Here is a 21,438-nt window from a genome sequence, read left to right as displayed (position 1 = left end):
TAACTAAATTTGAAATAGAGCCAGTAAACATGGAGCCACCCCACAATGCAGTTTTTATACCGTGAAGAGAACAGTGCTTCAAGTAAGAATCCTGTCAACCAGTTTGGGCCTAAAATGTTCTTTTTTTAAAAAAAAAGAAAATTAAATACTCAACAATGAATGCATCTCCTCTAATGAAGATATATTTTTATGTCTTCTTGGGTGATGGTGTCTCTTTGATGACTGCAGTAAACTTGCCATAGATAAATACAACATACATCTACAAGAGAGACAAGGTGGGGAGGGAATATTTTTTATTGGACCAACATCTGTTGGAGAGAGAGAGACCAGCTCTAGAGCTACATAGAGCTTTTCTTCAGCTTGTCTCTCTCACCAACAGAAGTTGGACCAATAGAAGATATTACCTCACCCACCTTGTCTCTCTAATGTCGTGGGACCAACAGGTCTACAACAACACTGCAAATAAACATCTACAAGTCATTTCAGTTTGTTCCGGGCTTTGTGGCGGTTAGGTGGTCGTTGTTTTGCAGGACTGCAACCAGGGCCGGCTCCAGGCACCAGCCCACCAAGCATGTGCTTGGGGCGGCACCTGGAGGGGGCGGCGTGGCAGGGCGTTCCGGCCCGAGAGCGGGGCCGCGACTGGGCTCGCCACCCTCCCCGTGGCGCTCCGGCCAGGGCTCTCCGCCGGCGCTCCGGCCGCAGGGGAGAGCGGAGCCGCAGTGGGCTTGGCGCCCTCCCCGCAGCGCTCCGGCCGGTCGGGGAGAGCGGAGAGCTGCGGCGGGCTCGCCGCCCTCCCCCCAGCACTGTGGCCGCCGGGGAGAGCGGAGAGCCCCGGCTGGGCTTGCCGCCCTCCCCCCAGCGCTCTGGCCGCCAGGGAGAGCAGAGAGCCCCGTCCGGGCTCTCCGCCCTCCTCCCGGCACTCTGGCCGCTGGGGGCTCTCCGCCCTCCCCGCGGCACTCTGGCCACTGGGGAGAGCGGAGAGCCCCGGCCAGGCTCTCCGCCCTGCTCCCGGCGCTCCGGCCGGTCGGGGATTGCGGGCCCGCGGCAGGGCTCGGCGCTCTCCCCTGCCGCGCTCGGGGGGGGGGGGGGGCAGGGCGGCTTTTTTTGCCTAGGGCGGCAAAAAAGCGAGAGCCGGCCCTGACTGCAACACACAAGTTGTCTCAGGACAGAACACAAATAATCTAGGAAAACTGACATGAAATAAAACATAATTGCTAGCATAATTTGTTTATCTGAAAGTTAAATACTCACCATCCAAAACAGAAAACAGCAAAGTATATTCCAAAGAGAGTGGCAAATGCATGACGAACAACGGAACTGACATTGCTGGGGCTCAAATAAATGCGAAACCAAAAAGCAGCCAACAAGGCAAACAGCTGACAGGCTACAAAATTGACCTAAAACAAACAAATAAAGAAATTTGGAATGTTACCTGGCCACAGACTTCATTGCTGGAGATCACAACAGCTTCCTTTTGTGACTCTGGAAAAAGCTATATAGAATTTCTCACCTATCACAAGAAACTAGAGTAGATCCAGGAGGAAAAAGAATAAAGGGGTTGACCTTGTTTCCTGGGCAAAGCTCCCAGTAAAGTCCATGGGAGCTTTGCTTGACTAAGGACAAAAGGATCAAAACCTATGGGCCAGAGTGTGGGTCATTCAACAGTCCCATCCAGAAGTAACAGCAGCCCCTGCATGGCTGTTTTTTATCCTTCAGCACAGATGGGCAGGGGTGGAAATGGGTAGAATCTTGGTTCTGCCCACCACTCCCCATAATGCACCAACCTCCTTGAGGCCTCTCCTCCCAGTGCATGCCCAAGCAGCAGAGGCTGGAAACAATGAGGTCCATAATAAGGAGTTCTGCTCATTAAAACAGAAATTAGCTACGGTAATGGGAACTGCCAACCTCAAGAGTGAGGCTTGTGTGTGCAGGAGACAGAGCCCACAAATGGAATTCACTCCCAGAAGAGCCCAGAATAGCCACAAGCCTCCGTGTATTCAAAGCAAAACACAAAGCTTGCTTCTTCCACTGCCCTTCCCCTCAATTGCCCCACAAAACCCACAGAGTTAAAACAAATAAAGCTCTTTTGTTCTTTCTAATAAATGTGTAAGGTGCTCAGATACCTCAATGATGGACAGAATATGGGAACCTAGACAGATAAGATTAGATTTACATTATTTTGCTGCAGACCTTTTCTTGAACATTCACCTCAAGCTCTTTGGCAACATACTAAGCCAGGGGTAGGCAATCTATGGCACGTGTGCCGAAGGCGGCACGCGAGCTGATTTTCAGTGGCACACTGCCCGGGTCCTGGCCATCAGTCTAGGGGGCTCTGCATTTTAATTTAATTTTAAATGAAGCTTCTTAAACATTTTAAAAACCTTATTTACTTTACATACAATAACTGTTTAGTTATAGATTACAGACTTATAGAAAGAGACCTTCTAAAAACGTTAAAATGTATTACTGGCACGCAAAACCTTAAATTAGAGTGAATAAATGAAGACTCGGCACACCCCTTCTGAAAGGTTGCCAACCCCTGTACTAAGCTGTGAATCTAGACCAAGTTAGCATATCTCATTGGGAAATCCTTTGAACTAAGGCTGCCTGGGTCTGACTTATTTTCCACATGAAAGTCACATATTAAATAAACAGTTCAGGACTGTGATCTCTTAGGGTATGCCTACACTGCAAAATAAGCCCAGGGTTAGTAGAACTCAAGTTAGCAGACCCTGGGTTTAGTAACCTAGGGCTTGAGCATCTACACTCATTTGTAACTTTAGGTTAGGAATTGTTGAAACCTGGGACCCAACCTCAGGCTCCAATATCTATACCTCATTATGCGTGCCCGACTCCAACCACCCATATCCCAGCCTTCCTAGCATCTCCCAAAATGTGGCCACGCTAGTCCTTTCTTTCTGGTACAGTGTGGGAAAACTTGACTGTCCAGAGAACAAAGAAAGTTGGCCTGTGTGGCTGTGAAATACTTTTGACAGACTCCCAGACTCTGAGTCCAATAGGGCTGCATCTACGTTGCAAATTCCTGGCTTGACTCAGGCTCAGACCCTCCACCCCCATGGCATCCCAGAACCCTGGTCCAAGCCCTGGGCTAGCACTATTTGTGTATATACAGAAGGGGGGTTAGGCTTGAGCCTCAGTTTGAACCCTGGGGTTACACTGCAGTATAGACATACCCTTAAGGTCTTTGGCATGGCAGATCACATTCATATTCAGAATGGTCTTGTTACAGTGAATGATTTCTGTAAATATTTGTTGGTTCAATTATTAAACAAAACTATTTATTTCAGTATTTATAAAACGGATACTGCTGCAGGTCTAAAGTTCAAAACATGTAGGATTTTAGACTGCAAGCTCTTTCGACAGGGCCAGTCTCCACTTGTGTCTTGTACAACTTAGTCATATAGTCAGCACTTAAACAATGAAAGGCATCATATGATTACAACTCAGGAATAAACATAGGAGGCTTCTCTCACCATGACAATACTTTAAGCCTGAATAAGGGAATTACTCCTTCCGTCTGTATCAAGTATTAAAAGCAGATATAAAGAGGATCTCAGAGAAAGCCATTTGCAGTGTACAGCAAGATGACTTTATTGGTCCTATAAAACCCAGAAACTATTGTACAAATTCTTGAGCACAGGCTGCTGTCACATTATGTATTAACACTGTTTACATTTAGAGCACTCTTGGAACACCAACCTCACATAGTCAGGCTTAGCATAGTGTGTGGGGGGTCCAAAGGGATCTGGAAGTGGAGGAGGACATCTGCTCCGCAGGTCTGCAAAGTGGCAGTATAGCCACTCCATGGCCACTGCTACAGCCCAAAGACTCAGGTTGTGCCCCATGTATGTGGGGCCACATGGATATGCCAACTTGCCAATGTACTTGCCCTCAAAGCCTGCCCCAACCCCTCTCTTTTGGGGCTGTACATAGGTAAGCTTTGATGGAGCTAAGCTGCATGGCAGGCTGGAATGCTGAACCACTATGCAGGCTCCTCAAAGCCCACCCCACCTACCCATGATGGACAGAGAGGGAGAGGACATGGACTTTGACCTGCGTGTCTGTTTAAAAGAAAAACAACACCCCGTTTTGTGGGAGCGTTAGTCATGGAAAGCTCACCAGCAAAGCCCACGCACGATTTCATTGACCATTCAATCCAAGATCTTGGTTGTGCCTTAGACCTTCAGAGTCACAATTCCCTCCCTGTGCTGCTTTTGGGACAGTACAGCTACATGTTGCTCCTTACACTGGGATAAAAGTAAAAGCAAACTCTAGCTCGAACTTTCATTCTACTTTCAATGCTTAAAGGCAATTTCTTTATAAGAAGCTCTAATGCCATAGATCTAATTTACATGGAGAGTGATAATCTTGGAATTGTAATTTTCACTTAACCCTCTTGCCCTGAATTAAACTAACAGTTGCCTGCAGCACCATGGTTACAACATGCCATTAAGGCAGGAAATCTAATTTAGAGAGCTAACAATTCAGAAGTAATTTACAGTATCTGAAAAGGAAGGTTACAGTGAGGGAATCAAAGAAGAACAAATTGAAATAGCAGCACCCCTGAAAGTCATTTTGAAAGTAAATGACTAAGCACTACTCTAAAGGGAATGAGAAAGCAGTATAAATGGCATGGTTTTCAAGATCAAACACTTGTTTTCTAACTATTTCACAGAAGCAGAGGATGTGGTTTACAATGTTAAGAGTCTGCCTTTTCACTGACTGAGGGCACACTCACCCCTACCCTGGTCATCTCCTTCTTCTCACCTGCTATGACCCAAACTCTAATGCAGGCATTCAACATCCTTTCCTCCATATCCTTATCCAACTGATAAAGCTACTCCAGCAAGAATATGCTGTATTTTTGTTTCATTTTGTTTACTGCTAATGTGCATAATTATCTAAAATCTGTTCCTCACAGGTTTTCTATCAACAAAGAAACCACTGTGCATAAATTATACTTGTACCATTTTCTTCTTCTGCATCTTGGGCAATATGTAATGTGATGCCTTAAATATATGCATCGTTTTTCACCCCCTCTAACTAGACCATGATAAAACATAACACTAAGCATTGTTTGTTTGCAATTTTATTAGAGAAAACACTCATGCAATCTATATGTATATTTAATACAGTAGAACCTCAGAATCACAAACGCCTCTGGAATGGAGGTTGTTCATTAACTAACTCTGAACAAAACATTATGGTTGTTCTTCCAAAAGTTTACAACTGAACATTGACTTAATTCAGCTTTGAAACTTTACTATGCAGAAGAAAAATGCTGCTTCCCCCCCCCTTTTTTTAGTAGTTTACTTTTAACACAGTACTGTACTATATTTGCCTCCCTCCTCCCCCTGCCTGATTGTGTACTTCCAGTTCCAAATGAGGTCTGTGGTTTTACTGGTCAGTTCATAACTCTGGTGTTTGTAACTCTGAGGTTCTACTGTACCTACAAGGGTATGCACAACATGATGTGGTATAAAGGTTTTATCCGCATTGCAGGATCAGGGCCTTAGTTACCATGAGACTGATTTTCAGAGGTCATGAATGCTCACGGCTCCCACTGACTGCCAGCAGGAGTGGCAGGTGCTCAACACTTCTACAAATCACTACCCATGAGTTCAGCTGTGCAAGGTTCAAAAAATCTAAAAATTTAACCACAATCTTTTCTAAACTTAAAATTATCACAGATTTAAAGTCTTTTTTCACAGGATCTTCCAGGGCTTGATGCAAATGCTGGGCCCCATTAGAAAGCTGGGAATCCTTTTCCCAATGGTATAAAATTCCCATTTCTAACCATGTAGTGTGGTTTAAAGCTGCAGCTTTTTATTGTCTAGAAAAATTGGTTTTCATGCCAGACTGAATCTTGTCCATTCTCTGCATCAGGGAAACTAATTCTGAGGGAGGGGAGAATTCTACATCTCAGGAGAAGAGGAAGAGAAACAGTCAACAGTGCATAATAAATTATTACATGCATATCATATGTTGTGTGTGTGTGTGTGTATCACATACATACAGAGAGAGAGAGTGGGGTTATAACACAATAAGCATACTGCAGTTTATTATGCAGATTCCTTTGGGACCCTTTGCTTACCATACATATTTGAGGTAGTTAAGTAAGGTTGCTATGAAGAACAAACATTCCCCCTAATTTTCAAAACTGAGCACATGCCTATGATTTAAAGTAACTTTATATGATACAATTTGTGTGCACTCAGTGCTGGACCACAAAGAAGGAAAGTTCATTCTTTCTCCCTGACCCCAAAAATCCCTGACTGTGGGAATTGCCACATTGGCAGAAGAGCATAAAACCACCCTCCTTTTGGTTCATACCATTTCTGTTGTTGGTGTTGCTAACAGCACAGTGGAAATAATGAATTAGGGGATTCTGAATGTTGACTTAGGAAAATAATTATTCACTTATCTTAAAACTGATCCCTTCTGTTTCAAACCTATAACTATTTGTATATTACATAACCCATCTTTTAACTGCACATGCCCATTCAAGGTTGCCTTCGGATCTTTTCATTTCAAACTTCTTCAGCCTTGACAACATGAAAGAAATGCATTGGCTTTCTACAAAGCCAATTTCTACTGAATAAGATACAATAAATGAGCCATCAGAGCACACAGTATGCTGCCAAGACCAGCCTTGGAAAGATACCACCATCCCCTCAGTTTTCATTATTCAACTTGTCTCTTGGTCCATCAGTCAGCTGGTGAAGGCAGCAATATAATGCAGCAGCAAGGCATTCTGCCACTGAAGAAAGAGAGAAGTTGGGGCAACTCCAACCATGCAGTTAATAAAGGAATGGAACTGGATGGACTGTTATTGAGAGCTCCTCAACCAGAGAACAGTAGCTGCAAAGCTAAGCCTCAAGTCTGGGGAAGCTGTAGGTGATATAAGAACGGCCATACTAGGTCAGACCAAAGGTCCATCTAGCTCAGTATCCTGTCTTCCGGCAGTGGCCAATGCCAGGTACCCCAGAGGGAGTGAACAGAACAGGTAATCATCAAGTGATCCATCCCCTGTTGCCCATTATCAGCTTCTGGCAAACAGAGGCTAGGGACACCATCCCTGCCCATCCAAATTAGTAGCCACTGATGCACTTATCCTCCATGAATGGATCTAGTTCTTTTTTGAATCCTGTTATAGCCTTGGTCTTCTCAACATCCTCTGGCAAGGAGTTCCACAGGTTGACTGTGCATTGTATAAAGAAATACTTCCTTTTGTTTGTTTTAAACCTACTGCCTATTAATTTCATTTGGTGACCCCTAATTCTTGTGCTATGAGAAGGAGTAAATAACATTTCCTTATCTACTTTATCTTTGACAGACCAAGGGAATCGTCAGTGCATAGCATGTATGGTGAAGAAAGGAATTACATTTCATGTTTTTTCCTATATTCATTCTATTTTTCCCCACGAACAATTACTTATTAATTGTGTTTGTCATAGGGCCCTGAAATCCAAACTGCATCTAAAAACCTACTAACCAAATCAAACCAAACGACCAACAGCCCACTGTCTGGACTCTGTGAATGACATTATCCAAGCATACTACTACTGATTATGTGATTCTCCTGAACATACAATACTGTAGGTAGGTCATCATTACCAAAAAAAGGTCACCTTTAAAGGGCCCAGTCATCCACACTTTATTTTTAATAAGAGGAGACAGTGATCTGACAGACGTGGCTGGTCTGGCAGAAGAGAGAGAAGTGATCACTTCCAGGCATCTGCCCCCTAGCCCCAGGTATTGGAGCCCCTACATGGCCATGTCTGAGAACAGAGAGGGCATATGATGCAAGAGGGCCATGCTCCCCCTTATCATTCCCACAGACACTCCGTAAGATAAAGCTGACCCCTTTTGCGCTACCCTGTATGTGTTTCCCTTACATTCAACACCCATAGCAGGATGATTTTAGGGACAGCAGTCAGTGGGCAAGGAGCCAAAAGGAGGGTCCGAGACAGCAATGTGCAGAGATCCTGGCCTCAGACAGGTGTCCCAAGATCTCTACAGACCTCAGGACATTGGAAGATGTAGTAAATGGAAACTGCTGCCTTTCCCACCAAGAAACAAACCCGGCTCATCCAATGGAATTATGAAGTTGAAACAACGCCAGAGGGAATCCAAAGTTTCCTGTTCCCTGCACAGTTTTTTCCTAAGTAGTGGATAAACTAGCCCCATGACCAGAATAATTAGTGATTCATCACATTCCTACAACAGAGGAAAGCAACAGAGAGGTATGACAGCTCCACAGAGAAGTAAATAGTGTGTTGTCCTCTCTCTTGAAAATGATCGTTCAAACCACAGAAAAGCCTATAAAGGAGAAGAGGGAAAATATGTTCCCTTGCTAGGAAGCTCTTGGAACATTTAGAGTCAGGACACAGAAGATTTAGAGCTGGTAATTCCCTGGCTTCACCTTTATAATAAATCACTAGAAACACTCCTGGTCACTGCTTCACCTAGGTCATATTGGGTTACTCATCTCTCACTTCAAAAAAAAAAAAAAAAAAAAAAAAAGAGTTTCTTTCCATTGATCCTGCAGTAATCCTGGCATATGCAAATCGCCCACAAGTCTGACCACAAAATACCTTGCTTTTCCTTTATTATTTTTTCCCCTTATACTTGCTCAAAAACTGACCTCACTTGCCAAAATGTAGGAGGACGGACTAGATTGACTATAATTCTCTCCAAACTCAAAATGGCAGCACACAGAAGCCCATCTGGATAGAATCGGTGATCTCTGGCTGCCAAAATAGTCCCAGCTAAACAGTGGCAATTAGCATTCAGGCTGGACTCTGCTCTGAACTGGCCCCAAATTACAAGAATGCAAAGGTGGCAGAAAGTCACTTTTACTTCTTGCCCTAAGGTTCTGTGCTGAACAGTATTCAGCCAGACCTGAAGATCAGGCTCTAAATCTGTTTTACTTACTAAGCAGGTACAGCACAGTCAGCAGCAGAGCTGCCAGTATGCCTTGATCCTTGGGACAAGCAGGTAATCCATGCTTCAAGACATGTTAATGTTGGCCCTGCCTACAACGGAGCTATTTAGTCCCAGTTACGATGTTGATACCAGTGCTGTATCTAGCAAGTAACTTCTCATAGGCCACCAAACAGATGTTCTCAGTGCTCAGGAAAGCATTAAGAATCAGTGAAGGTGAATAAGACTAAAGGTTGCAGGCGTTCATTCTTAACTCAAACGCCAGGCAGCATTGTTTGGTTAACATTTTAATAAGGGGCCCCCATAGAAATTTCCCCATTAGTCATAGATGTGTATTTCTGCAGAGGAAAAGCAAGGGATTTGGAAGTGTAATCATTTGTTTTCTCCATAAGGCTTCTTGTATACATAACCGAGGGCGCCACTTGGCAAACAAATATAATTAAGTGCACTTTGGTGGAAATGTTTATACTTTGATACTGAAAATTAAACAGAGTATTTTGATAGCATCGAACAACATCCAAATTGTGATATTTGAAATTGGACGTGTGTGCACCTGTCTGGAGAGTTGGGATATACCCAAAAGGAATTTCTTAAACATACCTGACACTTCCTGGAATCTGGGCCATTCCAAAGGAAAAATATTTTTCTCTTTTGAAGCATTTTTATGAGCTCAAAGGACAAATTCTCTCTGGCAGGGATGATTTAACTCTATCCAGAGAGAGGGTGAATTCCACCCAAAGCAGGGAAATCACCATATCTACCCCTGCTACCGGGAGGGGAAATTTTAAAATGGGGCTGTGTGCACTAACAGGAGCTGTACAGCTTATCTCCATGCACATATCTCAAAAATGTTGGCCTGTGATGCTGTTTTCATGAGTAAATTCTGCTGATTTCCTACTTACGGGATCAATAATCTTTGTTGTTTAGACTCTAAAGTTGAAACAGATGTTCTTTCTGGATTACCTTTAAGAAGCCATTAAAGGAATAATCACTAGTAGGACATGTGATATAGCTGTGGAATAGATTAAATCTGCAGTCATCGGAAATTTGGAAAGGAAAATAATTAAATGAAAAGTAGTCTTGAAAAATCTAACCTGTAACTTAATTCTAGGTTAGAAATCGTGCAAGCCTGTATGCTTACTTTTAACGGCTCATTGATCCAAGGCTCTATTTTGCTCTCAACAACTCTTATACTGAACTGTAACTATTCTGTATACTGCACAGATGTTTAAGTAGTGCTCAGTTATGAGCAATGATGTTCTGCCACAACCCCGTTCTCTCAATGGATAATCCCAGTGTCAAGGCTGCTTCCCCACTTTGAACTTTAGGGTACAAATGTGGGGGCCTGCATGAAAACTTCTAAGCTTAACTACCAGCTTAGATCTGGTCCGCTGCCACCACTCTCGATGCTAATTCCCTTCCCTGGGTAGTCTTGAGAGACCTTCACCAATTCCCTGGTGGATCAAGATCCAACCCCCTTGGATCTAAAAACAAGGAAAAATCAATCAGGTTCTTAAAAAGAAGGCTTTTAATTAAAGAAAAAGGTAAAAATCATCTCTGTAAAATCAGGATGGGAAATAACTTTACAGGGTAATCAAACTTAAAGAGCCCAGAGGAATCCTCTCTAGCCTTAGGTTCAAAGTTACAGCAAACAGAGGTAAACACCCTAGTAAAAGGTACATTTACAAGTTGAGAAAACAAAGATAAACTAACACGCCTTGCCTGGCTGTTTACTTACAAGTCTGAAATATGAGAGACTTGTTCAGAAAGATTTGGAGAACCTGGATTGATGTCTGGTCCCTCTCAGTCCCAAGAGCGAACAACTTCCCAAACAAAGAGCACAAACAAAAGCCTCTTCCCCCCCAAGATTTGAAAGTATCTTGTCCCCTTATTGGTCCTTTGGGTCAGGTGTCAGCCAGGTTACCTGACCTTCTTAACTTTGGAGTCTCTGGCCAGGAGGGATTTTATAGTACTGTACACAGGAGGGCTGTAACCCTTCCCTTTATAGTTATGACATAGTAACTTACTATGATAGATACAAAGGAATTCTGAGATAGCCAGGAGTACTTAGAAAACTTCAGTAATTCAGGGGTTTTCTAATCAAGACACCTTAAGACATTAGCTATGAAGCATATTAGTTGCCCAGACTGTGATAATACCAGTGTTTTATACTAATAATAGAAACTTTCATCTTCAAAAGTGGTTTACAAATAAAAGAATAGTAACAATAAAATAATATTAATTCCACACATCTGAAATGCTGCCACCTCTTGTGGCAGATGTTTAAGAGCAATACTACAAGCCAATTCACAACACAGGACAGAAAGTGAAGAATACTTGAAGGAAAAACATACGTAAAATATAATTATCCAAACTGGAACTGTGCCAGGAAAACAGGACTAACACCCTAACTTTTGCAAAAAGTGCTATAGGATTGTTAATGACCCCACGTAGTTGGGACCTTGATTTCCCAAATCACCTGAAAGATGGCATCTCCTGTCTCCCTAACCATGGTGCTGGAACACTGGTTCAATGCTGAATCAGAGGGAAGTGTGCTACCTTCACTGGCTTTTCTCTGTGGGTCTCCTTTTGAAGTACTGATGACCAGACTTATCCTGCTTAAATGATGATGTGTAACTTGAAGTGAAATGGTTTTGGAATTGTGAAAAGGAAGAGAAAAGTGACAACTCAAGAGGACGTACCTACTTTGAAATGGCTCAAAGACTGCACCAGTGGCAGGCCTTGATTTTCCAGAAAAGGAGAAGCTTTCATTTCACCCTCTTGGTAGTCACTTCCCCACCTTGCTAACTTAAAATTCAGAAGCACCCACGCCTAGCAACCCAAACCAACAAAACACTTGTTATACAACATTTCATTTTACAACATAGTTTAGCTAAGTCATGAAAGCCCTTTCATCACTAGAAATGCATCTGAGTTGCATTAATGGAATTACAAGGCCCACTGAGATAGCCTTTCCTTAAATAACTCGATTTGAGTTTTAACCGAATTGTCCATGTTGCATTACAGAAATCCAAATTTGAGCCAAAGATTTAGAAGAATATCATAGTAACCAACATACTTCTGAGCGTCAGCATTTTTATCTATGTACTTGCTCCCCAGTAGACCCCGTCCCGTGCCTCCTGATTAACAAAGATTAAAATACTATTACCAGGAAGCAATCAAAAGAAACATTGGGAGGTTTACGTTGTGGTATATATCCTGTAAATAATCCCTTTAGGTAAAAGGGCACAGAGCTTGGATGGTGTGACAGGGCCTCCCAACTATGTGGCTCCTCAGGATTCAGAAGCAAGAGACAGCTACACTGCCAGCAGCCAATGTGCAGTGCTCTGTTGCCCCCCTTTCTCACCCCCTCTCCCCCGCCGCCAAGGCAGCCTGGGACCCCCTCTTACTGCTCAGTAACAATGCAGAGGAGACTTGTTGCGAGCTCTAACTTCTAACTGGTGGAAATCTAGGGGCTCTGCAAGAGATAGTAACGTGAAGAGCAGTCAACCCTGCCTTGCCCCATCCTGAGCCATCCCCAAAATCCCACAGAGCACCAGCGAATCCCGTGTGCTGGACAAACAGTGCCAAATTGTTCTTTTCCCTGTGGTCAGAGGCAGACTCACGCAGCAGCTGACGCTCTGACCCTTAGGGCTTGTCTACACTGACAAGTTTCTGCGCAGTAAAGCAGCTTTTTGCACTCAAACTGCAGACGTGTACACTCTGCCAAGCCACTTTGGGTGCAGAAACTCCTCAGTTGCAGCGCTGCAAAAAAAAACCAAAAAAACCTCGACGAGAGTCGTAAGGCTATTTGCAAAGAGGCTCCAGCGCTCTATTGCCCGTGTAGACATTTGATTGCTTTCTGCACTGTAATTGGCCTCCAGAGCTGTCCCATAATGCCTCAAATGACCGTTCTGCATATTGTTTTGAACTCGGCTGCCCTAGAGACATGCGCCCCTCCCTTTTCAAAGCACCATTTCTGACAGTCGTGTGCTGTGCTGATCTGCTCCGGGACACAAAGTAAACCATTAATGTGAAATGCTTGTGCTGTTGAACACAGAGGCAGGTGTCTGTGTGTGTGAGAGAAGAGAAAGATTGCTGTGCAGAGAGCCCAGGGAGGGAGTCAGGGGCTGATGTCGTGGTTTCCCCCTTCCCCTGCCTCAGGACTAGTTGCTTCCTGCCACTGTCTGAACTTACAAGACAGCATGCTGACACACTCTGTCCCCCAAAACACAGTGTCTCTCTCCCCGGCTCCATACACATACACATTCCTGTCACACAATCTCCCTCCCCCGCACTTCAGTTGAAAAGCAGCTGGCAATGTAGTAGGATGCCCATGGAACAATGGGATTGGGAAACCTGCATCATGTGACACTGTGCCTGCCCCATGTGGCATTGCAAACCCTTCCCAAAGCACCCTGCGGCCAGTTGCACAGTGGAATAGCTACCACAATGCACTGCTCTCTTTGCCATTGCAAGAGCTGCTAATGTGGATGCACTCCAGCATCACAAGGAGCACAGTGTGGACATGCAATAGCGGTTTAATTCCAGCGTTTTAATAAAAGTGGTATAACTTTAGTGTAGACATTCCCTTAGATTACACAGGTCCTGGCTTGTCATAAAATTTAACAGATTTAACTGGTCATTTCCTATAAGTGAATACCTGGCTGGTAAATACAGTACCTGAGTGGTCTCTTCACATCTGATAAGGTCTCCAACAAAACAAAGGGCTTTTATCTTCATAGGAATCCTCAAAAGTGTTTACTTAACCCTGTTCCTCCATCACCACTGCCACAGGAACCGTAGCAATCAGGCAGCACTCAGTCCTGGTCTACACAGTTAGGTCCACATAAGACAGCTTTGACCCAATTATGTCAGTGTACACACTACAGCCTTGTCCCACCGATTTAAGCGCCGTACTGCACTGACATAGTAACTCCACCTCCATGAGAGGCATAGGGCTTATGTCAGTGTACTTAGGGCAATGCAATGTCTGTGTACACACTGGGTTATTTACATGGGCTGTTGGCTGTCTTGTCAATTTAACCGATCCATGCTGGAAATTGACAAGGAAGCCAGGCAGCTAGAGGCTGGCTGCCCCCAAGCTCCCCACTCCCAGCTGGGCTGCTGCCTGGAGGCTCCACACTAAGGGAAGCAAGAAGCCAGTGGGCAGCTGCCCCACAGTCCCAGCTGGGAGTAGAGAGGCGAGAGCTGGAGGGACAGGGCAGCTGGGCTCCCCGCAGGGAGTCCTGGCTCTCAGCCCCCCACTCTGTCCCTCTTCAGTCGGTGGAAGCGCTCCTGGTGAGGATGCACACCACCAACAGCAGAAGGGTAGTATGGACATCAGCCATTGCAGTAATTAACGCGGTGGCTATAAGTTGACCTAATATAGGTTGACTTAGGGCTGTAATGTAGACATGCCCTCAGTAATGAAAAGGAAACAGGCAGCCAAGCACTAGCTAGATATCTTGGACAGGTTTTGTCAGGTAAGAGCTTGATACAAGTCAAACAGACTGAAGGTTCTTTAACTCCTAGAACCTAGAACTCCTGCCAGCCACCCAAGTCCTTGGGAGGATATTTATCTAAATACAGCCTCCAGATGATTACCCTCTGGGGCTTTTATTTTCTCAAGATTCTTTTGTAAACAGTTATAAGTAACAATGCACTAGAGTGGTAGTGCAAAAGAGATCTGCAATGTTGGTTCAGTATTAAGGGTTTATTTCAGGCAGCAGGTTGGAGTATGGCAGGTCAAATATTTCCTTGTAATATCGGACTATGCCACTCAGACAAGAATACAGCATACACTTTGATTTTCTTTCAGAAATGAACAAACATTTGCCCCTCCCAGTTGGGGCCCATTCCTTTAGTCATGACTCAAATTAAATTCCCCAAGCCCCAATGGGAGATACAGGTAAGGACTGCATGATCTTTCAAGTAATAATAGGCCCCAATTCACAAATGTGCCAAACTTTAAGCATGTGTGGTCTTATTGATTTCAATGAGATTATTCACGTGCTTAAAACGTTTAACCATAAAGTACATTCCTTAGCTGGGGCCAAAGTTGATAAGTCTAAAATTTTGTCTCCCGTTTTCCTGTATTGCATCCGTTTTCAAAGTCAATGTGATTCTATTTGAATTTTTCTTTCTATAACAAATACTTTAATGCCTTAAAAAAAAACAAAACAAAAAAACCACCAACGACCATCAATACCCAACACTGCAACACTCATTATCCTCCCTGCAACAACAGCCAATGTGTGCACACAGCAGAGAGATCAGTAGGGAAAGAAGCATTTTCAGGAGGTTGCTCTAAATCAAGGGTGGGCAAACTACGGCCCGCAGGCCGCATCCGGCCCACCAGCCATTTTAATCCAGCCCTTGAGCTCCCGCTGGGGATCAGGGCCTGGGGCTTGCCCCGCTCCAGTGCTCCAGCCAAGGAACAGGGTTGGGGCTGCTCCGCAGGCTCCCAGAAGCAGCGGCATGTCCCCCTTTCGGCTCCTACGCAGAGGTGTGGCCAGGGGGCTCTGCTCCCCATGCTGCCCCATCCCAAGTGCCGCCCCTGTTGCTCCCATTCCCGGCCAATGGGAGCTGCAGGGGTGGTGCCTGCGGACAGGCCAGCGCGCAGCTGAGCCGCCTGGCCGTGCCACCACATAGGAGCCGTAGGGGAGACATGCCGCTGCTTCTGGGAGCCGCTTGAAGTAAGTGCTGCCCGGAGCCTGCACCCCTGAGCCACCCCCATGCGCCCCAACCCCCTGCCCCAGCCTTGATCCCCCTCCTATCCTCCAACCCCTCAGTCCCAGCCTGGAGCACCATCCTACACCCCAACCCTCTCATCCCCAGCCCCACCCCAGAGCCCACACCCCTAGCAGGAGCCCTCAGGCCCCCCATACCCCAGCCCGGGGCCCCCTCCCGCACCCTGAACTCCTCATTTCTGGCCCCACCCTGGAGCCCGCAGGCCCATCCAGAGCCCTCACCCCCGCCACACACATACCCCAACCCCAATTTCGTGAGCATTCATGGCCCGCCATACAATTTCCATACCCAGATGTGGCCCTCGAGCCAAAAAGTTTGCCCACCACGGCTCTAAACTGTGTGTTTTTAAAATGATGAAGCTGTTGTCACTGTGTAAAATTTAAGCACACCATTCTGGGAAGAAAGTTATTTGATGAAAAATAAATCTCTGAGATGTGGTAAGGCTAGTAAATATGGATTTGTTAATCTAACTTTGGCTCTTGTTGTTTTCAAACCTTGGCCACAGTACATCAATCAGAAAAATTATGGCTTTTAATTACTTAAAACATCAGGGAGAACATTGCAAGAGTTAGCTGCTTAGAACACATTTTAAAGGGCTCAAGAGGGCTACACTCAAGGAAGGTTATAACACACTGCATGTGTGTGAGCATTAACAGAAGCGAGGGAAGCAGCCACATTCTGTAGCATACTGCTTCAACTAAAGTGTGAGAGCAAAGATTTTCAGAAGTAACTGGTGATTTGGGGTGTCTCAATTTTGGGGTACTCAAACTGAGATATCTTAAAGGGGCCTGATTTTTCAGAGGTTGGTACTTTGCACTCTCTAAAAATCAGGCCCAATTAAGGTATCTAAAAGGGCATCCAAAAATTGAGGAACCAAAATCACTAGTCACTTCTGAAAATCTTATCCAAAATATCTTTGTTATGTGTTTTAAAATGTTATTTTTAAGCAATTAGTGTGCCACTGTTCTGATCTGGTGGGTGTAGTCTACATGATCAACTTCCTGCATCTGCAATGAGAAGGCTTTGGTAAACCTCTATCCTTCCTGTTCTCTTCATCGTTTCAGTAATCTTACTCCCCCAAAGACACAAACCAACGGAGTTTATGGAAGAAGCAGAGGAGGAGAACTCTCTTAAACAACGGTTTATAATTGAATTTTAAAGGCTGATTCAGAAATATTCTACAAAGAATAACATTCTTGAAAATGGGGATTAAAATTTTACCAAACACCTTTCTAGCCTCAGAGAGAAAGCTTCCAACTAGGAGCAGATAATGGACACAAGGGTATGGAGGAGCCTCCAGTGAGGGCCAGAGATAACATTCTGGTAAGGAGCCCTGTCGCCATCCAGCCACAGGTGTAAGAAAGGGAAGTGGTATTGATATTTCTGCCAGGGTCTTGTGATTCTGTTCCACCCTCGTAATTCTAGTACATACCTTTGCTGCTGATTAGAGCCTTCCCAAAGTAGCAATGGGAAACAAGTGAATCTTGGCAATTTCAATGAGGCTTCAAAATGCTAAAAAGCAGCAGTAAAACTAACGTCAGACTTATTAATTTCCCTCTGCTGCACATGGCAAAGCTAAGAGCAGAGGCACCTGAACTGTCTGGCATGCAAACTCCAAAAAGATAATGCCATACATCAGTTAACATTTGGAAGGTTATTTTTGCAAACATAAGGGCTAATAACTTTTTTTAATAAAGAAAGCTTAAATTATCCCTAAATTGATGGTGCAGACCTTCACCCTCACTAAAGGAATCTGCCTGCTCACCACTGGCAAGTTAATTTTTCCAAGTCCTGAGTGCAAGCTTCTCTCTCAACAGTTTAACCCTCTTTTGAAGGGCCTCTTACATATCCTAGCAGCCGTAACTTTGTTTCATGCTTCCAATGTGATGGTGACTGTGCAGAATTAGCCAGCATCCGATGTCAGTCATAACTGCCAATGTCAAGCAAATGCCTACAAAAGTGCTGGATAGATCATCCACGGTCTTAAAATATTACCCTTTCCTGTTGTCCTCTGGCTTAAGGATAAAATTATCTTGCTACTGCACTTAAAATGATATATCTTTGTTTATATTTTACTTATGCACCAGAGTTTACTTATGTACCAGAGTTTAACTATTTTTTTAACTCCTTTAGCACCATAGCAGAAAAAGAAACCACTACAGAAGATGTGAACATCTGCAATATCCTGTTGTGGTTATTTTTTTTTCCTATTTCTGCTCATGATCTGACATTGCCAGCAGCATACATTTCTTTTCTGGGCATACTCAGACTTTACAGCAGTTTACTCTAGATCTTGGCCCATCTAAGATTCCTCAGCTAAATTCAGTTAATAACTACAAACACATTTACAATCCATCGTACTACCAAAAAAGAGGACCAAAAAAGGATTTAAAAAAAAACAAACAGAAGAAAAGAATTTCAGAAGTGACTAGGGTACCTCCACTTTTGGGTGCCCAACCTGACACACCTAAAAATAACCTGACTTTCACAGGCAGGTACTCAGCTCTTTCTGAAAGCCAGGCCTCTTTTATGTATCTCAAGTTGCCCACCTCAGAATTACGAGTTGCTTTTGAAAAATCTTGTCTTAAGTGATTTGTAGAAGCTTACACAAAAGATTTGTTGTTGTTGTTGTTTAGGCAAAGAAAAAATCCACACTCTTTTTTCTGGTTTCAAACTTAGTAACCAAAATCATAAAGAAAAACAGGAAAACACACATACCATGAGCAATAATCAGTTTGGAGTGCAACACCATGAAGAAAACAACTTAGAAATCCACATTTTATACTCTAAATTTGAAGGAAGGGGATTATTTTGCTTTCATTTCTTTGACTAATTAAAAAATATATTTGCACCTTGATTATCCATTGTATCACAATACAGCAAAGGCACTCATTTATAATGAATAATAACAATACCTAGCTCTTGTCTAATATTTTTAATCGGTGGAACTCAAAGGTGGCAAGTATCATGATCCCCATTTTGTTGTTAAGGAAACTGAGGCACCTGGAGATGAAACAACTTGCCCCAGGTCACACAGCAGGCCAGTGGCCGAGCCAGGAATAGAATACAGGTCTCCCAAGTCCCAGTCCAGTGCTCTACCTGTTAGATCACACTGCCTTCCTAAAAACAATACTCTGTACTTTTTATTTGTAATATGGCACAGCTTGAAGATTACAACCCAGACATTGTACTTGTCAATAAAAAATTGCCATATCAGTAAAAAATATCAAAAAACAAACAAACATGTGCATCTTTGCCTTTAGCACAGTCATATACTTTTTCAAGGGGGACAGTATCTTTGCTACGTTTATCTAGTCAGATATAGAAGAAGCTATGTGCTCTTTTCCTTTGTATATGAACCAATCTCATTTTCTATTTCATGACTATTGAAGAGTAGAAGACAACCCTTACATTTTAGGAGTACTATTAAAGTGACCACTCTTAACCACTGAATAAAAACAACCTGTCCTGCCATGAACACACCAACAACATATGTATTAAGAGAAGAGTTGTTTGAGAATATATTTTAGAAAGAGAAAATGTTAAGGGTAGTATTAGGATTCAACATCACAAACTCAGAACTGTACCATTCCACGTCTTTCCTCAAACTATATCAAATCTGAACATATTGGAGAGAAAAATATATTGGGAGAGGAGTTTGTTATGCTTTAAGTTGCATGAATGATCTTAACATTTCTTTCAAATAAGTCTTATCCACAGTCATAAAAATATGCTTTAGAAGAGCTGGAACATCTCCTTTCTAAATACTTGGGTTGCCAACCTGAATTATCTCTATATTTCCTTGTATAATAAGGCTTTAGACCACTACCATCCAATTATAATAAAAATTCCTTTTAATGGAATAATTCAGTATAGAAATCTTTTAAAAGAGCCCTAAAATAACATGGACAAAAGTTTGCCATTGCTGAAAGGCTAACATAAGTACAGAATGTGGTACGATACTTCAGTTTTTCCCTACCATCCCTAAAATCAGTCTGAGCTGATTGTATAACTCAGGGATCAGCAACCTTTGGCACGCAGCCCACCAGAGTAAGCACCCTGGCGGGTCGGGCCAGTTTGGACGTCCCAGGCCAATGGGGACTGCTGGAAATGGTGCAGGCCAAGGGTTGTGCTGGCCGCTGCTTCCCGCCGTCCCCATTGGCCTGGAGCAGCGAACCTCAGCCAGTGGGAACCACCATCGGCCGAACCTGCGGATGCGGCAGGTAAACAAACCAGCCTGGCCCACCAGGGTGCTTACCCTGGCGGGCCACATGCCAAAGGTTGCCGATCCCTGGTATAACTGGTAGTATAGGATTTTTTCATCAGATGGAGACAGGAATTTGAGAAGTTCCTGCTGCTAGCCCCAGGCTGATGAGCCAAATTTTGGGGTTCACTCTGGCTGCTCTGGGCCATTCCAATGGCACAAAGTAGCTGAGAACTAGACTGATCTAGATGAACTTTGAACTTTAGCCGCCCATCCTGCAATCAGCAATCAATAGTCTCCCACACAGCCAGTAAGCAATATATATATAAAAATCAGATGAAGCGGTAAAGATCATTCTACTGTGAGGGATGTGACTTTACTAGAAGGTACACAGAAATAGCCACTTTAAGAACATAGGAGCTGCCATACTGGATCAGACCCATGGTCCAATATCCTGTCTCCAACAGTGACCAGCACCAGAAGCTTCAGGGGAAGGTGCAAGAAATAATCAGCCCTTCGTTAAGGTCTCAACCTAATCCCCAATATGAAGTTTTATGGCCTTCCCAATACTCTTTTTTATCATTAGCTAGTATAACTCTGGATGGTCCTGTTATCCCTCTTTGAATCCTGACAAGTCCCTAGCCTCAGTGACACCCTGTGGCAATGAGTTTCACATTCCAATGGAGTGTTATGTGGAGAAAGTACTTCCTTTTACCATGATTGCATTTACAACCTTTCAATTTCATTAAATATCCCCAGGTTCTTGTTATGAGACAGGAAGAACAGAAGTCCCGATCTACTTTCTCTATACCATTCATTATTTTATATACTTTCATCCTGTCCCCTTTCATTAGTCCCCCTTCTAAAGTAACAATCCCAATCTTTTCAATCTTTCTTTCTGTGGTTAAGTAAAAATAGTTTCCCATGTAATTGTTCCTCTTTTTTTTTATGTTGATTGCCATAAAAATGAAATTTAAAAAATACAAAGATGTCAATTATTGTCATCTTTTAACTGACACTTCTGAAGAAAACAGTGACAGCTAGCAAAAATATCACCTTCAGAATAATAATACTGTTTCCATAGCTGACTGGAAAAAGCTGTCTCAGAATGTAAAGAACAAGGATGCAAATCGACCCTTGTGTACTAGTTACAGCTCTGTTTGGTTTGAATATTACATCTTGACTTGCTCAACCAAATACTCCCAACTACATGAAGGAGAATTCAGCTGCTCCTTCAGAATGGAATGCCTTTCCTGAGCTGATCAGCAAAACCACCACCCTCTCCTCACCCAAAATGCTCTGGAAGTTCCACAAGTTTTGTGATGACTATAAGAAATTAGCTAACAAAGGTGTTGTTATGGAGCAACTGGGGATAGTCTCCATGTGTTTATGTGTTTGCATATATTATATATGTATGTGTGACTATTATACTTAAATAAAAACCCCACAAATTATTTAATGTCTTGGAAGCCTATTAAAGTTTAACAGTGTAAGTAGGGAATATGACTAAATGT

At 43.5% G+C, this 21,438-nt stretch overlaps 1 protein-coding gene across 1 annotated transcript in view; it reads right to left on the bottom strand.

The window, feature by feature from the left end:
* MBOAT1 (membrane bound O-acyltransferase domain containing 1) overlaps nt 1–21,438 on the bottom strand; it is a 79,814-nt gene that overhangs the window by 46,079 nt on the left and 12,297 nt on the right. The window contains exon 2 of the mRNA XM_054020568.1: nt 1,252–1,397. Within this exon, the coding sequence (XP_053876543.1) occupies nt 1,252–1,397 (146 nt within the window). The remainder of the gene's footprint in view (nt 1–1,251; nt 1,398–21,438) is intronic.

This window comes from Malaclemys terrapin, chromosome 2, assembly GCF_027887155.1.
Source record: "Malaclemys terrapin pileata isolate rMalTer1 chromosome 2, rMalTer1.hap1, whole genome shotgun sequence".
Classification (NCBI taxonomy): domain Eukaryota; kingdom Metazoa; phylum Chordata; order Testudines; family Emydidae; genus Malaclemys; species Malaclemys terrapin.
This window is presented reverse-complemented; position numbering and strand designations above follow the sequence as displayed.